This window comes from Ctenopharyngodon idella, chromosome 13 (assembly GCF_019924925.1).
Source record: "Ctenopharyngodon idella isolate HZGC_01 chromosome 13, HZGC01, whole genome shotgun sequence".
NCBI classification, from domain to species: Eukaryota; Metazoa; Chordata; class Actinopteri; order Cypriniformes; family Xenocyprididae; genus Ctenopharyngodon; species Ctenopharyngodon idella.
In genome coordinates this window covers 15,741,555-15,766,830 of record NC_067232.1, presented here as the reverse complement: position 1 = coordinate 15,766,830, position 25,276 = coordinate 15,741,555, and the positions used below count along the sequence as shown (strand labels likewise).

Genomic DNA, 25,276 nt, shown 5'->3' with positions numbered 1-25,276 from the left:
TGGCTCAGTGAGGCCTGCATAGCCAGCAATGACATTTCCTCTCTCAAGATCTATTATTGTACTAAAAACATATTTAAATCAGTTCATGTGAGTACAGTGGTTCAATATTAATATTATAAAGCGACGAGAATATTTTTGGTAAAAAAACAAAATAACTTATATAGTGATGGCCGATTTCAAAACACTGCTTCATTAAGCTTCGGAGCGTTATGAATCTTTTGTGTTGAATCAGCCATCACTATAAAAGTTATTTTGTTTTTTAGCGCACCAAAAACATTCTTGTCGCTTTATAATATTAATATTGAACCACTGTACTCACATGAACTGACTGACTCACTGAGCCATCGGATTTCAACAAAAATATCTTAATTTGCATTCCGAAGATGAACGAAGGTCTTACGGGTGTGGAACGGCATGAGGGTGTGTAATAAATGATATTATTTTCATTTTTGGGTGAACTAACCCTTTAATGGTATATGTCGGTTCATGTTACTACTCTAAGGTAGTAGTATGCATCTTTTAGTCATAACTTTAAGGGCACTGCTCAAGTCACAAGCTGTACTCCTAAAAGAACTATTTTTGACAGTGAATGAAGTGATTCTTGTGCATGAGTCCAACCCTGATTATATTTAAAATGTGCACAAACCGAAACATCACAATTTTATGCTTTAGTTATTCAGTTCCAAAAGAATGACAAAGACAATTAGTTATACTCTTTACTACAGTAAGTACACTCTTGATGAAACTCCTTCTCTGAAACTTAAACCTAATGACCAGAACCAACTCTAAATTCAAATCAAAATTCATTTAGAGCTTTTTACAAGCATTACAAACTTCAAACAGACCATGAGGAATGAGAATGACAACTATGATAAAAAAGGCCCTGTTCCAAATGTCACCCTAAGCACTTGCTGTCTTTCTACGAGTCTGCACTTTCATGGCGTAACGCTGCTTTGACTGCTAGGTAGAAGTCTGCTGCGGAGCTCGCTTCAGTGCAGCTCTGCAAAACTGTGCATCAAGGACGCATACAGAACGCAAAGGGGGTGCTCACAAACACCCTTCTGAAACCTAAAATGACAAAAGGGACACCCTATGGCCATTGCAAGTCCACAAGACCATAAGTGCATATGAAGTGTGACATTTGGGACAGGGCCAAAGAAAAAGGAACGTACGCTTCAGAAAGCACAATACTGACATTTTTGCTGCACAAAACAATTAGTATCAGCCTCAGATGGCACTGCCAACAGTTTGTTCACTTACAAGAATGGCAAGAATTGCCATTTCCAATTGGTTTATTATTGTAATATCAACTATTTTAGATAAATCCATCCCTAAAGTGCACATAAAAACACTTTTCAACCGCTTTTCATATCAGTCGGACAGATCTAAGTGGACGTTCTTGTCCAGAATCTGCAAACTGAACCACTACTCACCTCGTTCACAGTTGACCCCAGAGTAGCCATCTTCACAAGAGCAATGGTACTTGTCAGGCCCTGTATTGCTGCACGTTCCTCCATTCAGACACGGCTGGTGAGTTCCACAGTAGTTTAGATCTGAGAGGTAAGAACATTCAGTATTAGTAATGAATGTTAGAAAGCAAAACAGAGTCAAAATAAATAAAATGAAAGTGTGCTTACCTTTGTCACAGAGTTGTCCACCCCAGTTAGTGTCACAGAGGCACTGCCAGGGTTCATTGCAGGTCCCGTGTACACAGCCCGGGTGAGGGATGCATTTATCACAGTACAGACCCTGCCAGCCATACAAACACCTGAAAGAGACAAATATAGCCTAAAGTTAGGCTTTATAAATGCAAAATTACCACTATATACCGCAACGGTCACCAAATGCCAGAATATACATATACCTGCTGTGCATTTACTTCATTGTCTTTGCAAAATGTAAGTTTACGTTTATGTTGTGGATAATATGCATTTGAGTAAGATAAGTTATCATGGACAAAATGAATAACAATTCAGTAATTTCACGACAAGACTACCAGTACAATATTACTTTAATGACATGTTATTTTGATAAACAGAGCAGAAAATGTTCTTGTTTACTCTGAAAAATTTAAATGATATTCACCAACACCTTTTTTAGGAATAGTTTGCTTTTCCAATTCTCTCATGTTCTCAAAAGGCGTCAGGGGTAAAGAAGTGCATTCTGTTATTAAGGCAACACCACACAAAAACAATATGTACTGATTTTCTGAAGTATAATTTGCCATAATTTACTCAAAGTACTTATCAAAACTTTGAGAAAGTTGTTGTTTTTCAGGGCATTCGATGCTGAAAGGTTACCCTTTCATAAATTGCGTTTTAAAAGTTCGCTCCAGTCCACTGGGAAAAAGGGAACCGCCGACAACTTCTTGTCTGATTATTTAATGCCAAGCCATGCAAACAACAAACAGCAGCTTTAAAACTCCACTGGGTCTTTTAGAGAGACTAACATTAGCTTGTGGCAGGACACTCTGTCTCAATAAAAGCGGAGCGGCTTGGCCCCAGAACTGCTCGGACCGTCTGGGTGGGGGATTGTGTTCGCAGACTGCTCCATTGGCCAATGTATTTATGGCGGGTTCTTTTGCATTCTCACTCCTGTTCCCATGTAGCCATTCTCTGCCCCGGGAATGAAAAAAAGAGAGTCGGAGCTATGGCCGCAGAATATCTCTAAGCCTGTAATTAAAAGTCATCTCCAAAACGGCTCAGAGATAGCTCTCCCCTACACTTCCCTTTAAAATGGCAGTAATTAAACAGCCCAAGCGATAACCTGTTCCTTAAAGTAGGACTCAGATGAGATAGTAAGTCACTTGAGTGCTCAGCCGCAGGAAAACAAGACTGCCCTCTGGGGAAAAAGAAAACAATTAGCCTGAGGCGGCAGTTCAGCTGTAAAAATAAACACGGTGGTTGAGGAAACCTCTCTCTGTGATTAAAGACAACTATTCTTAAACGTGCAAGATTTCACTATGAGAAACGTTCACAAAACACTGCATTTCAGGTCAGCAAGGTCGTAGAAGCGCTTTTGAACGATATTAAAGCAGAAATATGACGTTAAATCCGCATGGCTGAGAAACATTTTCACCCTGTAGGCCTTGACGGTTCCAATATAGCACAGTAAGAGCTCTTGTTACAACAGTTGCACAATTGCATGGTTGTGTGTTCTGGCAAGCTTTCAGTGAGAGATGAATAGGTAATGGGATATAATCATGCCAAATGTAACAAAGAGCTGAGGTTTTAGTATACATTGAATTCTGCAGACCTCTAGCAATGATCTTGAATGTTTTCAGAGATGGTACAATGATAAGAATTAGTCAAACAATCGAGAACTTCATAACAAAACATCACCGACGTCAGACTGTTGAACAGATCCAAGTAAAAACAAAAACCTATAACGAGCGAGCCAATGAAAAACCAGAAAAATCTCAATCCAAAACTTGCCACGACTTGCTCCAACTAATAGAAGATCAGTTTGTTGTGAAAGAAATTCAATTTTCATTAACTCAATGCCCTACTCAACACAAATAAGTTACACATGACATTCCTTTATGACGACGCAACTAACTTTGGACAGCCTCGTTTCTGCATTTTTTTATACATTGTAGGAATCATACGCATTACAAAAGCAAAACATAACTCAAGAAAAAGTCAAAGAACTCCAAATGCAGCAATGGAAGGATGAAAAACTGCAAAATAGCTTAATTTTGTTCTCAAGGGAAACAACACAATAGTTAAACCAAAAAAATAGAATAAAACCACCATGTTATTTTATCACATATTAAACAAGCCAGTAAGTTGCTTATTTTGTGCATCAGTGTTACAAAAGAGAATAAAAGTATTTATGATGCACTCGAGTGCTATAGCTGTATACGAACACACAGATATGCATCGCTTTCTTTTCCCCTGTGGCCAAATTCATACATCATTAGTAAAACAAGCAGTGCATTTTAAAAGCCAATTAAAGGTTCGACTTGGCAGATTATGGATTGTAGATAAGGCCTCAACATCTTGCCAGACAAATCAAAACATTAAATAGCTATAAATAGCTTTGTGCTTCAGTTGTCTTCACAACATGGCCTTATTGGCATCTCAGTGCTAAACGCCAACCATGTTCGAATACTTGTAGGTTTGTGTGCTTTCATTGTCTGTGCACCAGAAACAGAGCTTGAGCTATCAGACCCTGACAGGTCAAACGGGACACATGGATTCTAACAAGATTTAACCATGAGCCTCTAGTTGCGGTCAAAGCTTGTACTGTTGCATTTTTCACTCTTTAACAAGGCTTGACTTGTTGCTCTAAAATGTTAAAGAGCAAGGCTGAGAACAAAATAAACCCATTGACAGTGTAAAACTTACTTTCCTGGAGGAAAGGCCATAATGTGTTATAGGAATGAAGAATACATTTGCAAATAACTCACTTGCAGCCACCTGGTTGCTTACAGGATCCATGTTCGGTGCTGCAACCTTGTCTGCAGATAGCTGGGAAAAAAAGAAAATGGAACAAGAGTAAGTTTAGGCTGTGTAAAATCCCACCGTGGGCCTCAATGTCCCCTGTTCACCCATGAAAACGTTCTGGGAATGTATGGGGTGGGAATCTTTCAAACCCCAGATCAGCTCACTGAATCCTACTCTAATTTGAGGCCTGTCGTCAGCCTTTGGGTTCTGTGCGCTCCATTCACAGCTTGTTCCAAACTACCCTCACCCATCAGCCTCTTAAAATGGCAACTGTCTAAAAGCATTTAAATCGCAAAATTATCATAGAAATCAGAATAAGCAACACGAAACGCAATTTACAAATTTTATTTAAATATCAGATGTATTTAGGAATGCTCAAATCAATGACTTCATGATTTAGTAGGATAAAAAAATTAGCGTAGAAATTAGGCTTGGGAATAATTTATAGCTGATATTTATTTTAATATATATAAAATGATATGTTATATAATATAATACAATAATATTTTAGAGTTAGCATAATTGGAAAATGTACAAAAGTTTGGGGTCAGTAAGATTTTTTTTTAAAGAAATTCATACTTTTATTAATCAAGGACGAATTATATTGAAAGACTGTTACATTGTTTGTCATATATTTATATATATAAAAAAGCCTGTTCTTTTGAACTTTCTATTCATAAGAGAATCCTTAAACACTGATAATAATAAAAAAAAATGTTTCTTGAGCAACAAATCAGCATATTAGAATGATTTCTGAAGTATCATGTGACACTGAAGACTGGAGTAATGATGCTGAAAATTCAGCTCTGCCGTCACAGACATAAATTACATTTTAAAATATATTAAAACAGGAAACACTTATTTTAAATTGTAATAAAAATTTCACATTATTACTGTTTTTACTGTATTGTTTACATTAAAAACATTAAAAAAATCTTACAACCACAAACTTTTTAAAATATATTTAGTGTATATTCACTATAGAAATGTCCATGGCTTTTCCAGGTCTAAAAATCACAACTTTAAAATTCCCCAATTTTTCCAGGTTTTTTATGACCGTAGGAACCATGTGTATATGAAACAGAATATTCAATGCCATTTGTTTTGTCAAATGTCAATTAGAACATAGCAGTAACAGTCTACTCGCTCACCCGTGTTGCATTCAGGACCTGTCCAGCCTTCCAGGCAGGTCTTGTTGCCATTCTGGTCACAGGTGTAATGTCCAAAGAACTCGTCACGTGGCCGGCAGAACTTGTTGCATCCAAAGCCGTAGTAGTGTTCATCGCAGGTTACCCGGATCTGGTACTCAAACTGGGCGACAGGGCCGTTATGGCTCAGCTTTTGCCATTGTCGATTTGGGTTGATCATGCCAGAGTGGGACGCTTTCTCGATGAGCTTTCCACCTGAACAGTCAGTGTGCGACAATCAGAAAGGGCTTGACAAAACAACACTACACACTATTACCAGGAAACTTTAATATCTTGATATCTGGTTGCTCATAGATATTGCTGGCCTTAAATGACCCCTCATGTCTTATAGCAGAAGGAAAAGCCACATTCACTATTAATTACATTGTGCAAATAATAAGTAAACCCACTGGCAGACAGCACTCATGACATCAGTGAATAAACACACACTCTCTCTCTCTCTCTCTCTCTCTCTCTGTCATGTTCACTCTAGTACATTCAGATTCCATGTGAATGGGTGGATTGGATCAAACTGGACCACAAGAGGGCCCATGCAAAATTTCAGAGAGAAAAAAAGTCGGACTATACTGTAGAAATAAATGTTAAATTATTAATCATTTTGAGTTGTTTTGAACTTTTTTATTTATTTATTTATTTTGGATTTAGTACAATGGCAATGTAATTCCAATTATTCAATTTTTAAACAAAATGTTTTTATATCATCACATTTACTACTTTTTAATGTAAGGAGCCATTCACTCAGAATTCATTTTTGCATTTAAAAACGCAAGATTCAGGGCAGTGGAATGAAAAAAAGACGCTGCGAAACAATCGAAAAGCAATGCAGTGGAATGCAAAAATGTGTTCTGTGTGAACTGCCTCTTAGCAGCTTTTATATTTTTGGAAGACAGTCCATTGGGGATCATCCTTGGCATCAAGTTTGAAATCCCCTGGATTAGAACAGTAACATTAAATTTAGCATCTTGGAGACACTTACTGGAAACCATTAATGTAAATACTAGTAAACTAAATAAACTGAGCTGTATTCCCTTCAAACTTTCTGAGCACAATCAAAGACACACCCACCCACAGATTTTATCCTTAAATTCTTATACTCCCAACTAGCAAAAATAACTAATCTATATGGTTACAGTGATGTGAAATTTCAGAACAATTCCCAGCTGTGCTGTTTCTACCTGTAAACTGACAGCTCATGTCTTTCACCATTTCACTCCTGAATCTGACTAGGACAGGGGACTGTGAAATGTCTGTTCCTCCCTTTCACATAAACACTTATCTTTCACCTCTCAGACCAAGAAAGCAAACGTTTGCAACATGGGTAGATTTTGCTATCATTCCCAAAAGAGGCAGAATAAGTCAAAAGAGATGATATTATGGAGGCCAGGTGGGCCTATAGTTCATATGACTTTGGAATGCAGAGAGTCGTTGTGGCATTTCACTTGCACCCTGAGCCCTGCGGTCAGAGCCAAGTGTCACGTCTTTACTACCTGCAGCCTGATCCACTTCACTGTGGGGTGAGGAAGTCACATTAAACTGACAGAAAAAAATCCTCTGCACTCTCAGGACAACGACTAAGAAAGTTGCTAGCAAAAATGAAAAACAAATGTTTCTTTTCTTACTGTATTCTACTGAGGACAGTAATGTTTTACTGTTTAAAAGTTTTTGGGTCCAGTAGGGTTTTTGGTCCCACTTTATATTAGTTGGCCTTAACTACTATGTACTTACATCTAAAAATACTGTATTGCAAAACACTTTTGCACCTACTGAAGTGGATACGGGTGAGGTTAGGGACACGTTTGGTGGTATGGATAGGTTTAAGGGTGGGTTAAGGGGTAAGAGATGTTAGTAATGTTAGTATATAGTAGTTAAAGACACCTAATATAAAGTGGGACCGGGTTTTTTTTTAAAGACACTTTTATTCAGAATTAAATTAATCAAAAGTGACAGTAAAGACATAATGCAAAGAAAAGATTTTATTACATGTTCTTTTTGAACTTTTGACTAATCACATGAATCCTATTCAAAGATTTCTGAAAAAATGTATCACAGTTTATATTCACAAACTGTATTCAACATTGATAATAATGAAAAATGTTTCCAAATCAGCATGTTTCTTAAGCACCAAGTCAGCATATTAGAATGATTTCTCAAGGATCATGTGACACTGAAGTAGCGATGCTGAAAATTCCATTTTAAAATATATTAAAAAATGAAAACTTATTTTTAATTTGTAGTAACATTTTACAATATTACTGTTTTTACTGTATTTTTGATCAAATAAATGCAGCCTTGGTGAAGCGTAAGACACATTTGCAACTTACAAGAAGGTATACTGTATACTGTACCTCAAATTCATGACTTTGGTGTTGCTAGCGCCATGTTCTATTGTTTGAGCTTTGGACTAAATCTGCCTTTGATGGACAAAATGTTATTTTACAATATTTATAAAACTAAAGTTGTTACAATATCTTCTCAAAACACAGAAAAATCTCAAATGTAGGCGAGGCTGAATTGGCAGCAGATTTGGGGATTTCCAGATTCTAATATTTCATTCAAAGATTTAAAGTCCAATAAACAGAAATAAATACCTCTAAAATGTAGCAGGGCACATGTTAAGAAGTATTTGAAAATACAAAAATTACAGGTTCCAGCCTCAGAGAAACCATTAGCATATGCAGTCTATAACCTGATACATACTGTAGAATATAAGACAAGAGCACAACTTCAACATTTAAAGTGATAGTTCACCCAAAAAAGAAAATTTTGTCATCATTTACTCACCCTCAAGTAGTTCCAAACCTGTATACATTTTTTTTGTTCTGCTGAACACAAAATAAGATAATTCGAAGAATGTCAATAATGCCATTGACTACCATAGTAGGAGAAATAAATACTATGGTAGTCAATGGGGGGGCGGGATCAGTTTGGTTACTATCATTCTTCCAAATATCTTCCTTTGTGTTCAGCAGAACAAGGAAATTTATACAGGTTTGAGGGTGAGTAAATGATGACAGAATTTTCATTTTTGGGTGAACTATCCCTTTAAGCTTTTCTGCAACAACAACTTTGAACTTTGCATATCTGGACATAACTGAAAGTCGCTATATCAAAGGTAATGGTAACACAACCCAGAAGAGCTATTCAAATGACTTAGTTTAGTGTCTAAATGGGATTGTTTCTGGAGTGTTAAGCCCTGTTGAGGTGTAAGAAAAGAAAGGTTATAGCAAACATAACCTTGCGCTTGAGCTATGCACCGTGACAGAGAGGCCGTGAGACCTTGACTGCCAACACCTGCCATTAGTCATCAGGTATTCGGAAACATTTTCATAAGCATGAGGCCCCCTCAACAATGTTTCTCACAGACACACACACACACACACACACACACACACACAAACAGTCTTCCTCTCCTTCTCTTCCCTGTCCTGTCATACACACCTGTCAGCACATTTGGTTTAAAGACTAGTGACCTATGAGCGGAAATGGTACAAAAACAAACTTAATTTTGTTACATTTCCCAATGTTTAAACAGAAGAGAAAAAAGAAACAAAACAAAAATAGAAACAAATGAATCAGACAGAAGAAAACAGACAAAGCAGCAAACGAAAAATTAAAGAGAGAAACAAACAAAACATTAAAGAGAATCAAACACAAAGGATTCAACACAATATAAATCAACCAAAAAGCAAACAAAAACAAAAAGAGCAACAGATAGTGAGAATAAAAATCCTGCTACTCACTTTCACTGGCGGTCTCATTATTGAAGTCCAAGGCCTCTACTATCAACGTGTAGGACCTCTGGAAGAGAAAAACACACATGCAGTCAGCAATGAAACCAAAACAAAGAAACATCAAAGATCATTTTACATCAACAGAGCTTTAGTCAGGGACCTTGACTCGTAACCAATAAACACCAATGACAAAATATGACCATGGGGACATGCTGAGAAATGTGCCGTGAAAGATCAGAAGAATAACACAACCTTCACCTTATCTGGCAGTGCTTTCCTGAAACTTTGGTCAGATACAGTATCACCATCTTTACAATTCAAACAATGATTAGCAGACCAACAAGCATCCTTGTTTTGGTAATCTGACTGTGGGAGACTATTGTTCAACTAATCAAAAGAACCAAGGAACTCTCTGCCTGTCAGTCATAAATATCATTTCCAATTTACACAACACCATTATCAAAAAAAATAAAAAATAATGTTTATGCGTTTTGGCCATTCATTTTCACTACAATGGCGTTTTAAGGGGCCTGAAAATGCAAACTTTTGCACTTTTGTTTCAAAGTGCAAGTTTTTGAAAACCGTTATCGTCTCCATGTAAACTACAAAAACGCAAATTTGTGAAAACGCCGACGTCATGCACATGTGTATTACATGTTCAGTCTATTGGCGCATAGTGTTTCTTTACAAAGTGACATTGCCAACTACTGGCCTGGCATGCATAATACAGCGTTTTTAGTCGTTTTCGCGGATGTGAATGTTGATCGTTTTGACATTTTTGTAACATGCCATAACTTTCATAGTACAGTGACACTTCATAACATTATTTAAATTAACTAATTTTGTAATTCGAACTACAAATTAAAACCAAGCAATAATAAAAAAAACAACAATTCAAACATATTTAGGCTTTTCATTGTTCACTGCAGTATCAGGCTGTTTCTCTTCATTCTGAATTTCTTTTTCCCAGATAATAATGAAATTTCCAGAAATGACAGACCTCAGACATATGTGTTTATTATGTGTGAGGATCTAGTTGAGTAGAATCACTGGGTTATGTTAGCCTCACTGACAGTTACGTGGCATCAGTTCAGCGGTCATTGTAAGGACATTAGGTCCAACATTCAAATAAGCCCTGCTATCTGAGTACTAGCTTTATTATGCAAAGCATCCATTTAATTTGCAGACTGACAAACTGGAAGGAAACATTTATACTATTCTGAATATATAATGGTTGAGAAACACAGTGATGGAATTGGATGGACACATTGTTCTTTAATATATACCATGATGCTGAATGACTATCATATTCACGTACCACATTATTTACATGGTACTCCAAGAATACCATGGTTTTCCCAAGAGGTCAAGGTTTAGCTGGCTATCACTACCCAGTGACCCCCTACTGGTAGATGTCATAACTACACCATTAGGGGGCTAAAAAAATGTCTCCATTGACAGCTATACAGAAATACATTATTAAAAAAAAAAAAAAATATATATATATATATATATATATATATATATATATATATATAAAATATTATGCTATTTTTGCTAGAGGTAACTGTTAAATGAACTCATAATAGCTGCTAGTGAACAGTTTGGAACTGTGCATGTTCTTGTGATGCCATCAGCCAATCAACAATGTCATGATGATGTACCTTTTCTGCCAACTGCAGAGACCATGTGATCAGTCTCACATATGACAGAAAGAGTTACAAGAAGGAGAAGAAAATAGCAGGTTGAAAGTGGACTTTTTTTTCTTCTTTGAAAAACCCACAAAAATCCCCTTTCACTTCTCTCTTTCAGGTCTTTTGTGTGCTGTGTTTTGTTCCTCTTTTTCCCCACGGAGAGGAATGCGGAGTGAGGATCTGAGGGAGTTGCGGGGGGTGCGCTGCTTTTAGCATGACTCCAATGCAGGCCGAGATCTCTGGAGGGCTTGGCTACATTTCAGCACTTCTGAAACGCTTTGTCTGACTTAAGGTCATCATGGCTCTCACCGGTATCAGGTAACAAGAGTCACGGAGAGAGAGAGAAATAGAGAGAGAGATTACTCCCGCCTGAGAGAATAAAATGTGCGTCCATATCTAGGTTTCAGTGTTAGAAGTTGAACGGAAAAAAACAGAAGTATATGAGAGAAAACGAGCGTGTGTGCGAACGTGCCTGTGCCAGAATTGAAGCGTCTCTTTTTCAGCACCTACTTGTCAGATTCACACTCTCGTACTCTTGACGAGGCACTACGGAATTTCCAACATCACCAAGGTTCTCACTGTCCATCTGCAGCAACGACGGACCCAGAGTTCCTCACGCCAGGCCATTCAAACAAACTAAAGCGCAGCACCTCTCACTGTACAAAGAGCTAAAATTAGTTTGAGTCATTCTGATCTCGATGACCTGAAGAATATCAAGATAACCACCTCGCCAAAACAAAGCAGCCCCTTAAGTGGAAAATGTCAAGTGGTACTTGAGATGTGCCAATAGCTATCAAAGTTGTAGCCAATAACTGATAAATGACCAATATTCAAATTCTATACTATTTTAAAAATGAAACACTAAGAGCTTAAATCAATAATTTCAAATGCTAGAAATTAATTTAGTCATCTAAATGTAAAACTAAAAAAGTAAAACTAACAATTGAATATCTAGTAGCAACTGATGTAGAAAAAAAAAAATCACTAACATTGGCAGACAACCATTATGGTGCTGATTAGGGATGTACAATATTATCAGAAAGTCATCTGAATCAACCAATAAAGGCTTAAAATGTAATCATCGGCACGATATGAAGAAATTATCTGAGTATGCCTCGCCGATTAGATGATGTGTTGATTGTGCGCCTGCAATAACTCATATGTGTGCAAGGAGTGCTAGCGATTTGTGATGATGAAAATAACTTGAATCCAAGGAGCTCTAAAAGAATTTTAGTATTTTTAAAAAAGAAATGTAGCCTATATTGGTATAGGCATCAGCTATTGGCAAAAGCATATCGGCATATAGGATTTGGGCAAAAATTCAGTATTGTGCAATGCATCCCTAGTGCCGATATATTGTGCATTCCCAAAAGCTTCTGATTAGACTAGTGGTTTACAACCAAGCCATCCTATCTAAGCTAAATTAAGAATGTTAAAGGGATAGTTCACCCAAAAATGAAAATTTTGTCATCATTTAGGCTACTCACGGTCAAGTTATTTATTTATTTTTTTTATACTATGGAAGTCATTGGGTACCAGCAAGGGTTTGGTTACCAACATTCTTCAAAATATCTTCTTTTGTGCTCAACCGATCAAAGAAACTCATACAGGTTTAGAATAACTTGAGGGTGAGTAAATGATGACAGAATTTTCATTTTTGGGTGAACTATCCCTTTAAGATAACTAAATTTAAATAATTTTAAGACTTATTGGGACCCCACCAAAAGTTTACCGACGTCCCCAGTTGAGAACCACTAGATTAGATACATTTAGACAAGATGTATTTTTTAAAAAGTGAAGTTTTTTTAAAACTAATTTTTAACACATTTCCCAAAAAATGCACATGGCTAAGATGCTTAAACTATTAAAAAAAAAAGTCAAAATGCAATAGACATCCATCCGCAAATAGCAACAATATAAGCAGTGGTGCTTCAAGTCCATGAATTAAAAGATACAACTTCTCTAAGATTTTACTGTGCAAAATGTTCAAGAGCTAAAGCACAGCACATTAATTAAAGCACCACCATTAAAAACACCAAAAATAACTCTCAAACATACTAACCAACTTCTCATTCATCACACAGCAATAAATCTTTTACAGTTGTCATGTTTATGTGCAAATATCAGTTTATTTGATGCAAGCTGTGTTGAGATATACCTTGTCCTTCCTCTCCTTCTCCATACTTGAACGCATTGTGAACACAAACATGCTGTTGATTCACAGCACCCATTGAATTGTCAAATCTTGCCAGTTTATGTATACCAAGCGCACAGCTCATTAATTTCAACTGCTCTGCCCTTTCAAGTGCCCGCTGCCGTTATATTACGGACATGTCCGGACATGAGCTAGCACAACCTCCCATCAGATCAAGGGCAACATCACTGTGACTAAAAAAAGTTTTGGACTTAGTAAGCGATTGTTTTACCTGTCTATATGTAGTTTTACATTTCTGCATTTGACAAACGCTTTCATCCAAAGAGACTTTGCATTGAAGGCATGCAGTTTTGATAATAAAATGATGGTGTTGATAGCACCATGCACTACAGCTACAGGAACGTGTGCGGTAAAGTTTTGTGAGTTACGCAAGTTTAATTCCATCTGACGCTTTAAAGGAGTGGAAAAATAAGAGACAAAATGGGAGTAATTATGAAATAAAGGCTAAATGAATGAAAAACTGCTGTTTTGGGGTCAAAAGTAGCGAAAGGGGCCATGATAGATCTCACTCCATAACTCACAATCTGGTTATCAGCTATAAAAGCCTGCTGCCTTCAGGTTCATTTTTCCCATGACCTCAGTGTCATCATTGAACTCTAACTATCCCCGGCACCAGTCTCCCAAACTTTACATTGCATTTGTCTTATCGCTCAGTGCCTACATCTGATAAAGATCTACACTTGCTCCCAAACCCACTGAGCTCTAATATGTGAGGTTTTTGGCTTCCACAAATGGCTGCGGCTCCTAGTATTGTGCATTTTTTGCTTTTATCACTTGCTGTGGGAATCTATCGAGTGATGTCTCCGCTGGTAAAAGTGTGATTGCTAATAAGGAGAGGCTGACATGGAGAATGACAAATGGTCTCAACAATGGCTCCGGATATACTCCGCCAGATTCCAATCAATCAAAGTCAACAGGGTTTACATTAGCAGCTCGGACAACTAGATTATGACCAAGAAGGTAGACACCCTCTTTTTGCCTTTCAGAAGCTGCAATCACAGAAGGAAGTTTTTTTTTTTTTTTTTTTTTTCTGTGAGATTCTTATCAGGACTGGTGGCCAGAGATAAGGGGGGCTCGCAGGGAAAGCTTTTAAGAATCTTTCACTGCTCTCTCTGGCGTGGAAAATGAGACAGGCTTCCTTGATAACAGGTCTGTCAGTCACCTGTGCGCACACAAGCGCTACTGGCAGCCATCTAATCTCCTGTCACTCACGAAGGTGATCACAGGCAGGGACTGAGAAGAGAATCGGATCAAACAGCACATCAGCTGTCAGATATCCAGTCAAAAGGTGAGTATTCAAGACTAGGCATCTCAATAAAACAAAATGTTTCCTGGTAACATCATGAGTCTGAACAGAGTAAGTCATGTGTGAGGTGATTGAGAAAAGTTAGCTAAACAGAACATTAGAAGCACAGTACTACACTACTTTACAATGGCCTAACAATACCTCATTCAATCAAGACCTTAACAAGGGTGAGAAAAAAGACAAACGATGCATTTCCCAGCTCTATGGCTTGAGTAATGTGCGCTTAAGTGCCACATCAGAGGGGACCGTATAAAGCAAACATGTCATTATCCCCTTAGCTGCCCGTAGCTCTTTCCCTCAGGCTTTCGGACGCTTCACCTGCATTTTTATTGAACCTAAGCCTGCTGTCTTTCCCACACACACACACACACACAAAAATGATGTAGAAACAACTTTCACTCAGAAGCTGCTAGTAAATTTCACAAAGAATCTGCAAGTAATGCATTGAATTAAATGTAAAGTAGAAAGACTAAAACAGTATTTTCTTGTAAAACATACACCAATAATCTTTGTTTTAGTTAAAATCATCTTTCACAGTGCAATGGCATAAGAGAAATGGAGAGAATTCACTCAGAAAAGCAAAAGAAAACTTTAAAATCTGGTTTGGATTGCTTTTGTATTTACTTTGAAAAGGACATGCATTAAGTACACACATAAATGCTAGTTTGGCTTTTGGGAAAGGGAACGGGTTCACAGACCATTAAAAAGAATGGAAGATGGGACAGGAAAAAAGGAATTATCCAATTTGTTGGTGAACCGGCTTTTTGGCTCATGCTGAGCAGACAGGCCCCAGGTGCATTCAGGGCCACGGGGCCAGAGAGCAGCGCTGTAATTTGCTGAAACGGCCAGTATGAGAAGTAAGGTCAGGGCTGGGGCGGGTTTGTCTAGGAGCCGATCTCATCACTGCTGAGTCGAGCGCAGCTTCCTGTTGCTTGCCCTGGACCGGCATTATTCCTGGACTGGCTCCATTATGCACAGTAATCCTCCCTGTAGCCAGTTTGGCCCAGCTATTGTCACCCCCTGTTTCATGTTCACTGAAGCTGGCTCTGTCTGGGTGGGCCATGCCTAAAACCCTCGCTCTCTTTTACTCTCTATACCCCTCTCTAAAACTAAAAGCAACACAGGGCAATCAAATGCAGTAAAAGGTGCAAAATAAATGGGTGGTATTCCTGTAAATGAAACATTTACATTTTGGCGACGAGATTTGGCTGTTGTGTCTGGGAACTTGCTGAGAGTAATTACCAAGGGTTGCAAAGTTAAAAGGTGCCATACCTAGTCTCCAATCATCCGTGACTGACACAAAGCCTAAACTTCAACTCTCCCCAGCTGCCAACCGAAAAAATAATTAGTGACTGACTGAAGTGTGCTATAATGTAATTGTAGGTTTAATCATAATTTGGATGATTAAAAGAAACCACTTTCTGTATGCTTTGGAAGCGAACATCACAAAAATAGATAATGTGTTATATGATCAACACATGCCCACTGGCTGTCTAGTTCACATACTGGACAGGTGGGCAGCTCACTGGGGAACAGTTCAATCAGGGACACGTTTGCTTTGTCAGGCCGACAGTTTGTCCTTTGATTTTTTTTTATCATTTTGACCCCGCTGAGAATGTATCCACAATGACATCATCAAGCGAGCAGGTGCACGAGCGCACACGCCAAAAGAACGTGCGAAAGGACAGTTCAACGTCCCCACAGTCAAGAGCTCCTGAGAAATTAACATGAACACAAGGTTCCCACACTTTCTGAACAATGTATTTTCACAACTATTCCATGACTTTTTAAGATTTGATTCATTTGCATAACTTTTGCAGGCCTCAAAATCATATTCCCTGACATTTTCATGTTTTCCAGGACCGTGGGAACCTTGTGAACATCTCAGCAAGTTATTTCTGAGTAGGGAATCCTGGAAAACTATATCAGGTAGATAAAATACCACTAAAATAGCTCCAACTAAGGTATTGTTACCAAAATAAACAGTTTAACGTTACACTACACCAAGGTTTTCAACCTTTACGATCCCCAACCAGACTCTCAGCCAACCCTGTGACCCTCAGTATGAAAATAGCTAGATTTTCTCAGATTATTAAGAACATTAACATCACTACATTGTATAATGGTTAACAGATCATTACAAAAAATTAAATTCTCTAGATTTGATCTACCTTACATTCTCCTTTGACCCCTCTGGAGTACCATCAGGGACCCCCAGGGGTCCACAGTCCCACAATTTATTTAGCTGATATGGCCTAAATGTGACCCTACATACTATAGTAGGGATTCCTTTACACTGGTGCATATCATAACACACAGGTTTACTGCAAATCACCTGCAGTTTAGACTAGCTTGATAACACGGGTTATAAAAGCCCCTTAAACAGATGACTACCATTTCAAGAGATCATGGTCAACTCATAAATTCTTTAGAGCTGCAAGACAAACATTGGTAAATCTCTTCAGCTCATGTGCTTCACACCAAACAAATCTTCTTTTATTTGCATTCTAATGCAGTGACACAAATTAAGAGGTTGAGTAGGTGCAAGATAACTGTTTATTTGACGTATTTATTTACCAAGTTAGCTGACTGCCAGAAACAACATTTAGGAACCACTGATGATGATCATCATCATGAGGAGTGAATTTACTGCAGGCCACTGTAAACAGGCATGAAGTGCTAATCAAAACATTTATATGTTTGTTATAGACTTGATCATACATTTATGTATGTTTTAAAACATATTTGTTTTCATTCATTTGACATTTCAATTTTATTTTAACATTCAACTCGACTTTCTTTATCAGTAAATCGATTCAAGTGTAATGAACTTTGGCACCACCTTGAGAATGTAATGCAGTGATTAAACTTAGGTTCTCGATTTTAGAGGGCTGTTGTTGTTGTTGTTGTGTAGTGCACATGGACACGACTAAAACGAGCACCTATAAACTCCAGGGCAAACCGCACACGTGGATTGAAATATTGCTATGATGTATAATCAACGTTGCGTCATCAGAACACGCTATGACCTCATTAAATATGCTCTAAAACAAGAAATCGCCATGAAAAAAAGGAGAGACGTCTACTCACCGGCCACGCAAAACTGAAGGGTAAAACAATCCTTGACTTTTCACTCCTCGTTCCCTTGGTCGAAAATTTATTCCCACCGAGAACGGGCGTAGATCCAGTTCCGAAACTGCAAGCCCCAGCCGCGGAAACTCGCGATTGATATTCCTTCAGACAAACTTTAAAATATGTATCACATTCGTCCCGCGTGCATTTGCGATCCGCCGGGTTCCTCGCGCCGTCGCAGCACGAGCCGTTCTGCAGCTCGCCGTTCGCATTCTGCATCGATACGATTTCCAGCTCGAAGTGCCCCGATGCGTCAGACACCTGTTGAGCAGAACAAACTTTAAATTCATGTATATAAGCACAGTAAGTTCAAATTTGTCTCGTTTTAGGCTATAAAACTGCTAAACTGTTTGCAAAGTGTCTGACAATCTATCAGTGTCAGATTGAAAAATACAGAACTTTTGTGCTGCGGCTCCAAACAAGGTTTTTTTTTATCAATATATTTGCTATTTTCTAAATATATAAGTTTGGGATATATTTATATACATTACGCAAAGGTAGAAAAAGCATTTTAATTAGCCTATTTACAGACTCACCTTCGTCGGCAAGCATAACAAAAAGGCATGAAGGTAAAAAGCAGAAAATACTGAACTCCGTCGCACAATCATGCCTTCTTGCTGGTGTTGCGTTGAGACTCAGAAGTTCTAGCCGCCTCACGGCTCTAATGTACTCCCCGATTTAACATGCACGGGTGGAGAACAACTTTATTTCTTTCAGAAGACTATTTTCCAATGTGTAGGAAATTGCCTCCTATTATCCAAGCGTATCTGAAATTCTTATCTTTCTTATTCTGCTTCTCTCTCTCAGCGGCGGGTATACATTACACAGAAGCCATGAGAGCGTTTGTCCGCGACTGACTGACTGCGCATTCAATACACCAAGTTCAGTTAATGGGGGTGGCAAACGCATGCGTAATTTTAATATTCAAAAGTAAAAGGGTGTGGCTTTTAGGAAAGCCCCGCCCGTGTCCCCCAGCCCCACAAGATGAAGGGTTTATCTGCGAGACTTACAGAGGGCTAACCGCATGTTCTTACACTGCAAAAAGTTAGTAATTTAAAATGGAAAGGAATGCAAAATACTACAGTAATTAGTTAACTGTATGTTACCTTACCACATATGGTAAACAATATATTAAATTGCATACAATTGTACTGTAAAATGTTATAAAAACAAAATATATTATAAAAGAAGATAAAAGTTGTATATTTAACTAGGCAATACATATTCTTTATAGCCTATGTATTTAACTAACCTCTATCTATCTATCTATCTATCTATCTAATCTCTGTGCATCAGTATCTTTGATCTAGCAATAACAATAAATGCATCAGCATCTAAAAAAAAGATGACTTGCTGACAGAGGTCACAGATATGCCTACTTTTTTCAGAATGATGGAATGCACATTTAGAAACTCTGAAAGTCATAGTTTATCAATGTAGTAATATTGACACAAAAAGGGTCATTCATTTCATAATGTTTTAAAAGACTCTTTCAATGGCCATGTATTTTTTTTTAAGCCTCTGTGAGCTAGACATCCCTGAGGGATGTGCATAGATCCACATACAGTAATCTTGAGGTAATTGCCCCCATAGCTCTTGCTGCCCTCTTGTGGACATGGGGCAAATCTGTAAAGCTATTTGAATACAGAATATTGCAGACAGGTTATATAAAGCAAATCTAGGCGTGAGTATCTGCCAGATATCTTCCACTCTTCTAGATATTTCTCTAACATTACAGGTCATGCTACAGGTCATACCACAGACCTTAGTGCAAACAGTCACAGCATGAGACTGGGTAATCAGTAACTAGTGGGTTATTTCGCCACATCATTTTACAACCGCTGTAGTATGTGAAACAGGCAGGATTGTGGTATGAAATCTACTGATAAGCAACCCTAGTAGGAAAAGTGCATTTCTAAATGTCAGTCAAATTGCTTTTTAGTCACAGTGCTGGGAGTCTATTAATCTTGATGTTGAAAGACAAGTGAGGGTTTCTCTCTGTGTTGGATATGAGTAGAGAAGCAATGCCACAGAAAGAAAACAAAATTAAAGGAAATACAAGCATTAAAAAAAAAAAATATATATATATATATATATATATATATATATATTGTTAACACATTAATCTTTAAAAGCCCTCACTGGTGAACCCTCACTTAAATGTGATGTTTATAAAATTTAGTGTTGCTAGTAGTGCAGACACTCTGCTTGTCTGCCATTGGTCATCAAACAGATAGCCACGCCCTAAACTTACACTATTGGCTGCTGCTTTGAATGAGCCATATATAGACCTTATGTAGCTCCGCCCGTTTTCGCTCAATTGGTTCTGTCTTCCGATTTGTTTTTCCACAGCATGAAGGTAAGATCTTATGGATTTATGAATGAACCGCTCATTTTAAAATGTTCCCGGTCTACTGATATTTGTTATGACATCCGCTTCAAACATTACAATGCCCATGATAACTTTCATTAACTCTACAAAAAGTAAATCCACTAAAGATGGCTGCACTCTTGTTTTTTGGTGCATAAGGTCTTGTTTACACTTTTCAATAATTTACCTTCATAAAATTATTTTCATGATTTGTTAACACTACATTTTTTCTTTTGTCAAATCAACTTCAATAATTAATGTGGTTTAGATAACATAATATTTTGAGTTTCTGTTGATTAAACCAGTCACCTTCATTGTATTAACTCAAATTTTTAATTTCAATGAACTCAAAATTTAAGGCAACTTAATTTTTTTAAGTTAAATCAACAATTTGTTTTTTTACAGTGTGGTTACAGTTGTCTACCCACATTGAGTTGGGATTTGAAAAATAATTTTTTACATATAATATAGGCCTACAATACACTTTAAAATAAACTATAGACGAAAGATTTGGAAAGATTTTTTTTAACACCATTGAGCCTCTTCACCTATATTTTTGTAATGACAGTAGAATCACAGCGATCACTAATGTGTGTGGCCACATAAAGGAGATCCATAGCAAGTTGAGGGCAAGATGCCAGGCTGATATTTCCTGTCGGTGAGGTTCAAGATTAAAGGTGCGCTGGACCTTTTGTACCGGCCACTGTGCCTTTAAAAGATTCTGACCCCCAAGAGAGGTCTCGGGTTACTCACTGCATTCAAATAGCCACTCTGTGTAATAAGGGTTAATTAGACTATTTAGACCTCAAAACTTGAGCGCTTTCCCCTCAAAGGGTTTCACCAATTTTGATATCCGCATTCACATTTCACCTGGGATGCCAAAGCCCTTCTTTTGAAAATCAGACAGGTTTGTGGGATTTAAACCACTGCCTTTGTTAGAGAGTCCTGACCTGCTACTTTAGGATGGTGCTGGTTTAAAAGCAACTATAGATTAGTAAGATTAGTCATCGAATATAGAGTATATCATGTTCACTCTGCTATTGTAACATCAAAAGTTGTTAAAGCTGTAGATCTGAAGTTTAAAATCTACTCTGAGAATGTAATTTGAAGATTTCCTTTCGTAATATCAAGAAAATTGTTGTGATTTTTGCTGACAATTGTATACATATGTTTATTTTTGTATAAACATATCATGTATATATGATATAAATATAACAATTATATAAATAAATGAGATGTTTCTGTGTTTTTTATTACTTTTTTCATATCAGCATATCCACAGGCTAGAACCTGTGTTTGTAAAGCTGCCCCAGGGCTAATGCGATTTGAGTAATGACCACACAAGTGAGCCGCAAACCTTTGGGGAGCCCAAATTCGACTGGAGACCCGAGATGTGTACGGGTCATCAGATTGAACTAGACTTTTCCGGTCCCACTCTGCCTGCTCGCCCCCTTTTTCATCCTTGACTGGGATCAAACCAGGCAGTTATGGGCCTCTAAATCACGCCTGAAACCAGGAACAAAGGGTCAGATGGCTGTTGCAGAGATGACTATCTATTGTCTGACACTCAGTACTATATACAAATCCAATTACTTAAGCTTGTTGCCACCTCTCATATTACAGTTCACCAATGCAGCAGACGTGAGTCCAGCCTGACAAGAATGTGGTGGAACAGATTATGTCTTTAATAAGAAAGCCCATGTGCTTTCACTGCAGCGTCTTGCATCTTGACAATCTCTGACTCTGATTTATTCATTTGAATCAGATTTTTTTTTTGTCAGTTTGCCATTGGGCCATATATTATGTATTATGAATTTTATAAATATCCTCAAACAATAATGATGATCAGTATGTTTAACATTATTTTTCTTTTTCTTCTTCATAAACAAAGTTTGTATAAGGATTTGAAATACACAAAGGATTTATGAAAGATCAATGCTGCGCATCTTCAAAGTGCACACAGCTGGACAATGGAGAAAAAGAACAATGCTGGCAGATGATTTTACAGAAATAAAACATCTCTCAGAAATAATGACATACTAATGTTGATCCAAAAATAATATTGTTCTGCAGAGTCAACATGCGACTGGACAGAGAGTTGCTTTGTTTTTGTTTTTTTCAAAAAAAGCTGCAAAATGACATTTTGAATGGTGGTCAGTCTACTTGATTTTATATTCATCCACATATGTACACTGTAGAAAAGAACTGTTGGTTTAACTTAAAAAAAGTAAGTTACCTGGTTGCCTTAATTTTGAGTTCATGTAAATTAAAAATTTGAGTTAATACAATGAAGGCGATTGGTTTTAATCAACAGAAACTCAAAATATTATGTTATCTGAAGCACATTAATTATCTAATTTGATTTGACAAAAGAAAAAATGTGATAAATCATGAAAATAATTTTAAATGAGAGATTCCTCAATTATTTTTTTAAAGCAATCCTTATTTTTAAAAGATGAATTCTAATTGAATTCTAAATAAATTTAGGACTTCTTATTTTAAAATAAATGTATGTAAGTGCACAAATTAGGAAAATTCTACTTAAAAATAATATTTTTTAATATGTTGATTTTTTTATAACAAATAATGTATACGATATCGCTTTCAGAAATCATTCTAATATGCTTATTTGATGCTCAAGAAACATTTCTTATTATTATCAGTTGTGCTGCCTATTTTTGTGGAAACTGATACATTTTTTTTTTTTATAATTCTTTGATGAACATAAAGTTCAAAAGAAAAAGAAAAGAAGATTTTGTCACATTCTGTTGGTGTTTTGATTTTGTTTTTATAGACTTTTAGTTTGTATCACATTAATTCCTGTGTTTCCTTCTGTTGTCATGGTTTCTAGCTTTTTTCTTTCAGTTCATTATCTTGTGTTTATATATTGCCATCAGTTCTCAGTTCATAGTGTTGTTTGTGTTTAGTTCATGGTGTTTCACCAATGCTATCTCACGACCAATTTGTACGTATTTTACAAGGTGGCTAATTCGTACGAATTCATATGATTTGTCTAAACCCCAGTGACGGGTAGGTTTAGAGGCGGGGTTGGGGTAGGTCATACAAATTTGGCAACTCGTAAAATACGTATCATTTAGCAAAAAACATACTAATTCGTACGAGTGAAGTTATACGAATTCGTACGAATTAGACACCTCGTAAAATACGTTGCCGTGAGATCGGGTTGGTTTCACTTGTTTCTCAAATTATTTATCGTTCTTTTGTTTTGTTTAATGAAAGTTTTATGCTACTAAATATCCACTACGCCTCACCTCGTCGTCATCCTCATTAAAACTTGAAAAATTTATTTGAAATAGGAACCTTTTGCAACATTTTAAATGTCTTTACTGTCTCTTTTGGTCAATTTAAAGGGTCCTCACTGAATAAAAATATTAATTTCTTTACAAAAAAACTTACTGACCCCAAACTTTTGAACGATAGTGTAGTTTGGTTCATTTTTTTTCTAGTTTTCAAACAGTTCCCTTAATTGAAGGAACACCCATATTCAGATTTACAAGTCATGCAAACTTTATACATAATGGACATTTTCATTTCAGTGCTTGTGTATGTGTACTTTCATGTATGTTTATGTAACTCTTCATCTATGTGCTCTCAACAGCATTGTCAGTCTGATGGCACTTTGTGAGGATGGGGAGAATGATCCTGGCCAGATGACACATGTAAAGGAAGACACAATAAAGGCAGTGGTATTTGAGGTAGTGATAGATAGAGTGCTTTGGAACATCTTTCTGCTTAGTGGTTCTCACTCACACTTTTGGAATATTTACACTTTCTGTTTATGTGACCAGCTTTTACTTACCATGTCTTTAGACGGCAAAGACAGTGGGTCCTGAAATAAATATTATTCTCCCCTTAAATGTAAGACCTCCATTGTTATTTTCAACATTTATCTTAAACAGGCCCTTGTGAAATGAATAATGGACATTTCATTGGCGACTGTGTGGGGTGGCAGTTGGAAAGAAAAGAAATCAAGCTGTAGGCCAAGTTGTAGGTTTAAGTTGCAGCTTTGGCTTGGTCATTTTTTTATGGTTTTATTACTGCATAGGGTGAAGTATATGAACTTTGCGTGCTAAGTATAATCTTTTACCTGGATGACATCTTATCATACAAAGATCTTGACGTAAATTGTAGGCACTGGTAAAATCATGCTCTACTTTCACTTACAGCTATGCAATTAGTATAAAACAAATGTGCCTTTCATTATTGGATTATCAGAAGGGTATGATAGAGGAACATTGGACTCTTTACTCAGGCTCATTCTCATTATGAGATTTCCAGAAGGGTCAGGGTCATGGCTTCTGACCTCTGTTATTCTATCAGCAAGAGCGGAAACTGACCACTAACCATTCTGAGAGTCTTCCTTTTGTTTGTCAAAAGCAGGGGGCAAAATTTGGCTGGTTAGTAGTAACACAGTTAATGCATTTAAGATTAAAATATTGAACAGGAAAACACCATTTATGAAAAGGCCAGAAATGGAATACTGCAAGTTAGGGGCAAAAAATAAAACAAACAAACAAATGAATGAATATAGGCTCTGATGTTCATTATTCAGGAACTCAAATCAACAACATTTGGAAAGGTAAATATGTATTTATAGGACAATTTGAGCGCATTTAAGAAATAAAGCCTTGCTATGTTGTAACACCTGTTGAATGTTGCAACCGAAAACACCTGCTGATTGTTAAAGGGTTAGTTCACCCAAAAATGAAAATTCTGTCATTAATTACTCACCCTCATGTCATTCCAAACCTGTAAGGATTTCGTTCATCTTCGGAACACAAATGAAGATCTTTTTAATGACATCTGCGAGCTTTCTGTCCCTCCATTGACAGCCTACGCAACTACCTCTTTCAAGCCCCAGAAAGGTAATAAAGACATTATAAAAGCAATCTATGTGACTCCAGTGGTTTAACCTTAACTTTATAAAGTGACTCGAGTGCTTTTTGTTTGCGCAAAAAAACAAACAAACATAATTTACCAGAGATACATTGTTGCGTGAATGCACGATTAGTATTTTGTAGAAAAAAGGTAAAATATTATTATTATTATTATGGTGTTTATTTATTTAGTTTTTTTTTTTTTTGCAAACAAAGCACTCGCGTCGCTTCATAAACTTGAGGTGAAACCACTGGAGCCACATAGATTAGCCT

At 37.1% G+C, this 25,276-nt stretch overlaps 1 protein-coding gene across 1 annotated transcript in view; it reads right to left on the bottom strand.

Moving 5' to 3' along the window:
- The window catches only part of jag1b (jagged canonical Notch ligand 1b), a 34,539-nt gene extending 15,934 nt beyond the window's left edge, over positions 1-18,605 (bottom strand). The window contains exons 1-7 of the mRNA XM_051917443.1: positions 18,271-18,605; positions 17,693-17,995; positions 9,397-9,454; positions 5,600-5,851; positions 4,412-4,472; positions 1,638-1,768; positions 1,434-1,553 (exon numbers count right to left, since the gene is read on the bottom strand). Coding sequence (XP_051773403.1) covers positions 1,434-1,553; positions 1,638-1,768; positions 4,412-4,472; positions 5,600-5,851; positions 9,397-9,454; positions 17,693-17,995; positions 18,271-18,342 — 997 coding nt within the window. The 5' untranslated portion in view covers positions 18,343-18,605. The remainder of the gene's footprint in view (positions 1-1,433; positions 1,554-1,637; positions 1,769-4,411; positions 4,473-5,599; positions 5,852-9,396; positions 9,455-17,692; positions 17,996-18,270) is intronic.
- Between the last annotated feature and the right edge of the window lie 6,671 nt (positions 18,606-25,276).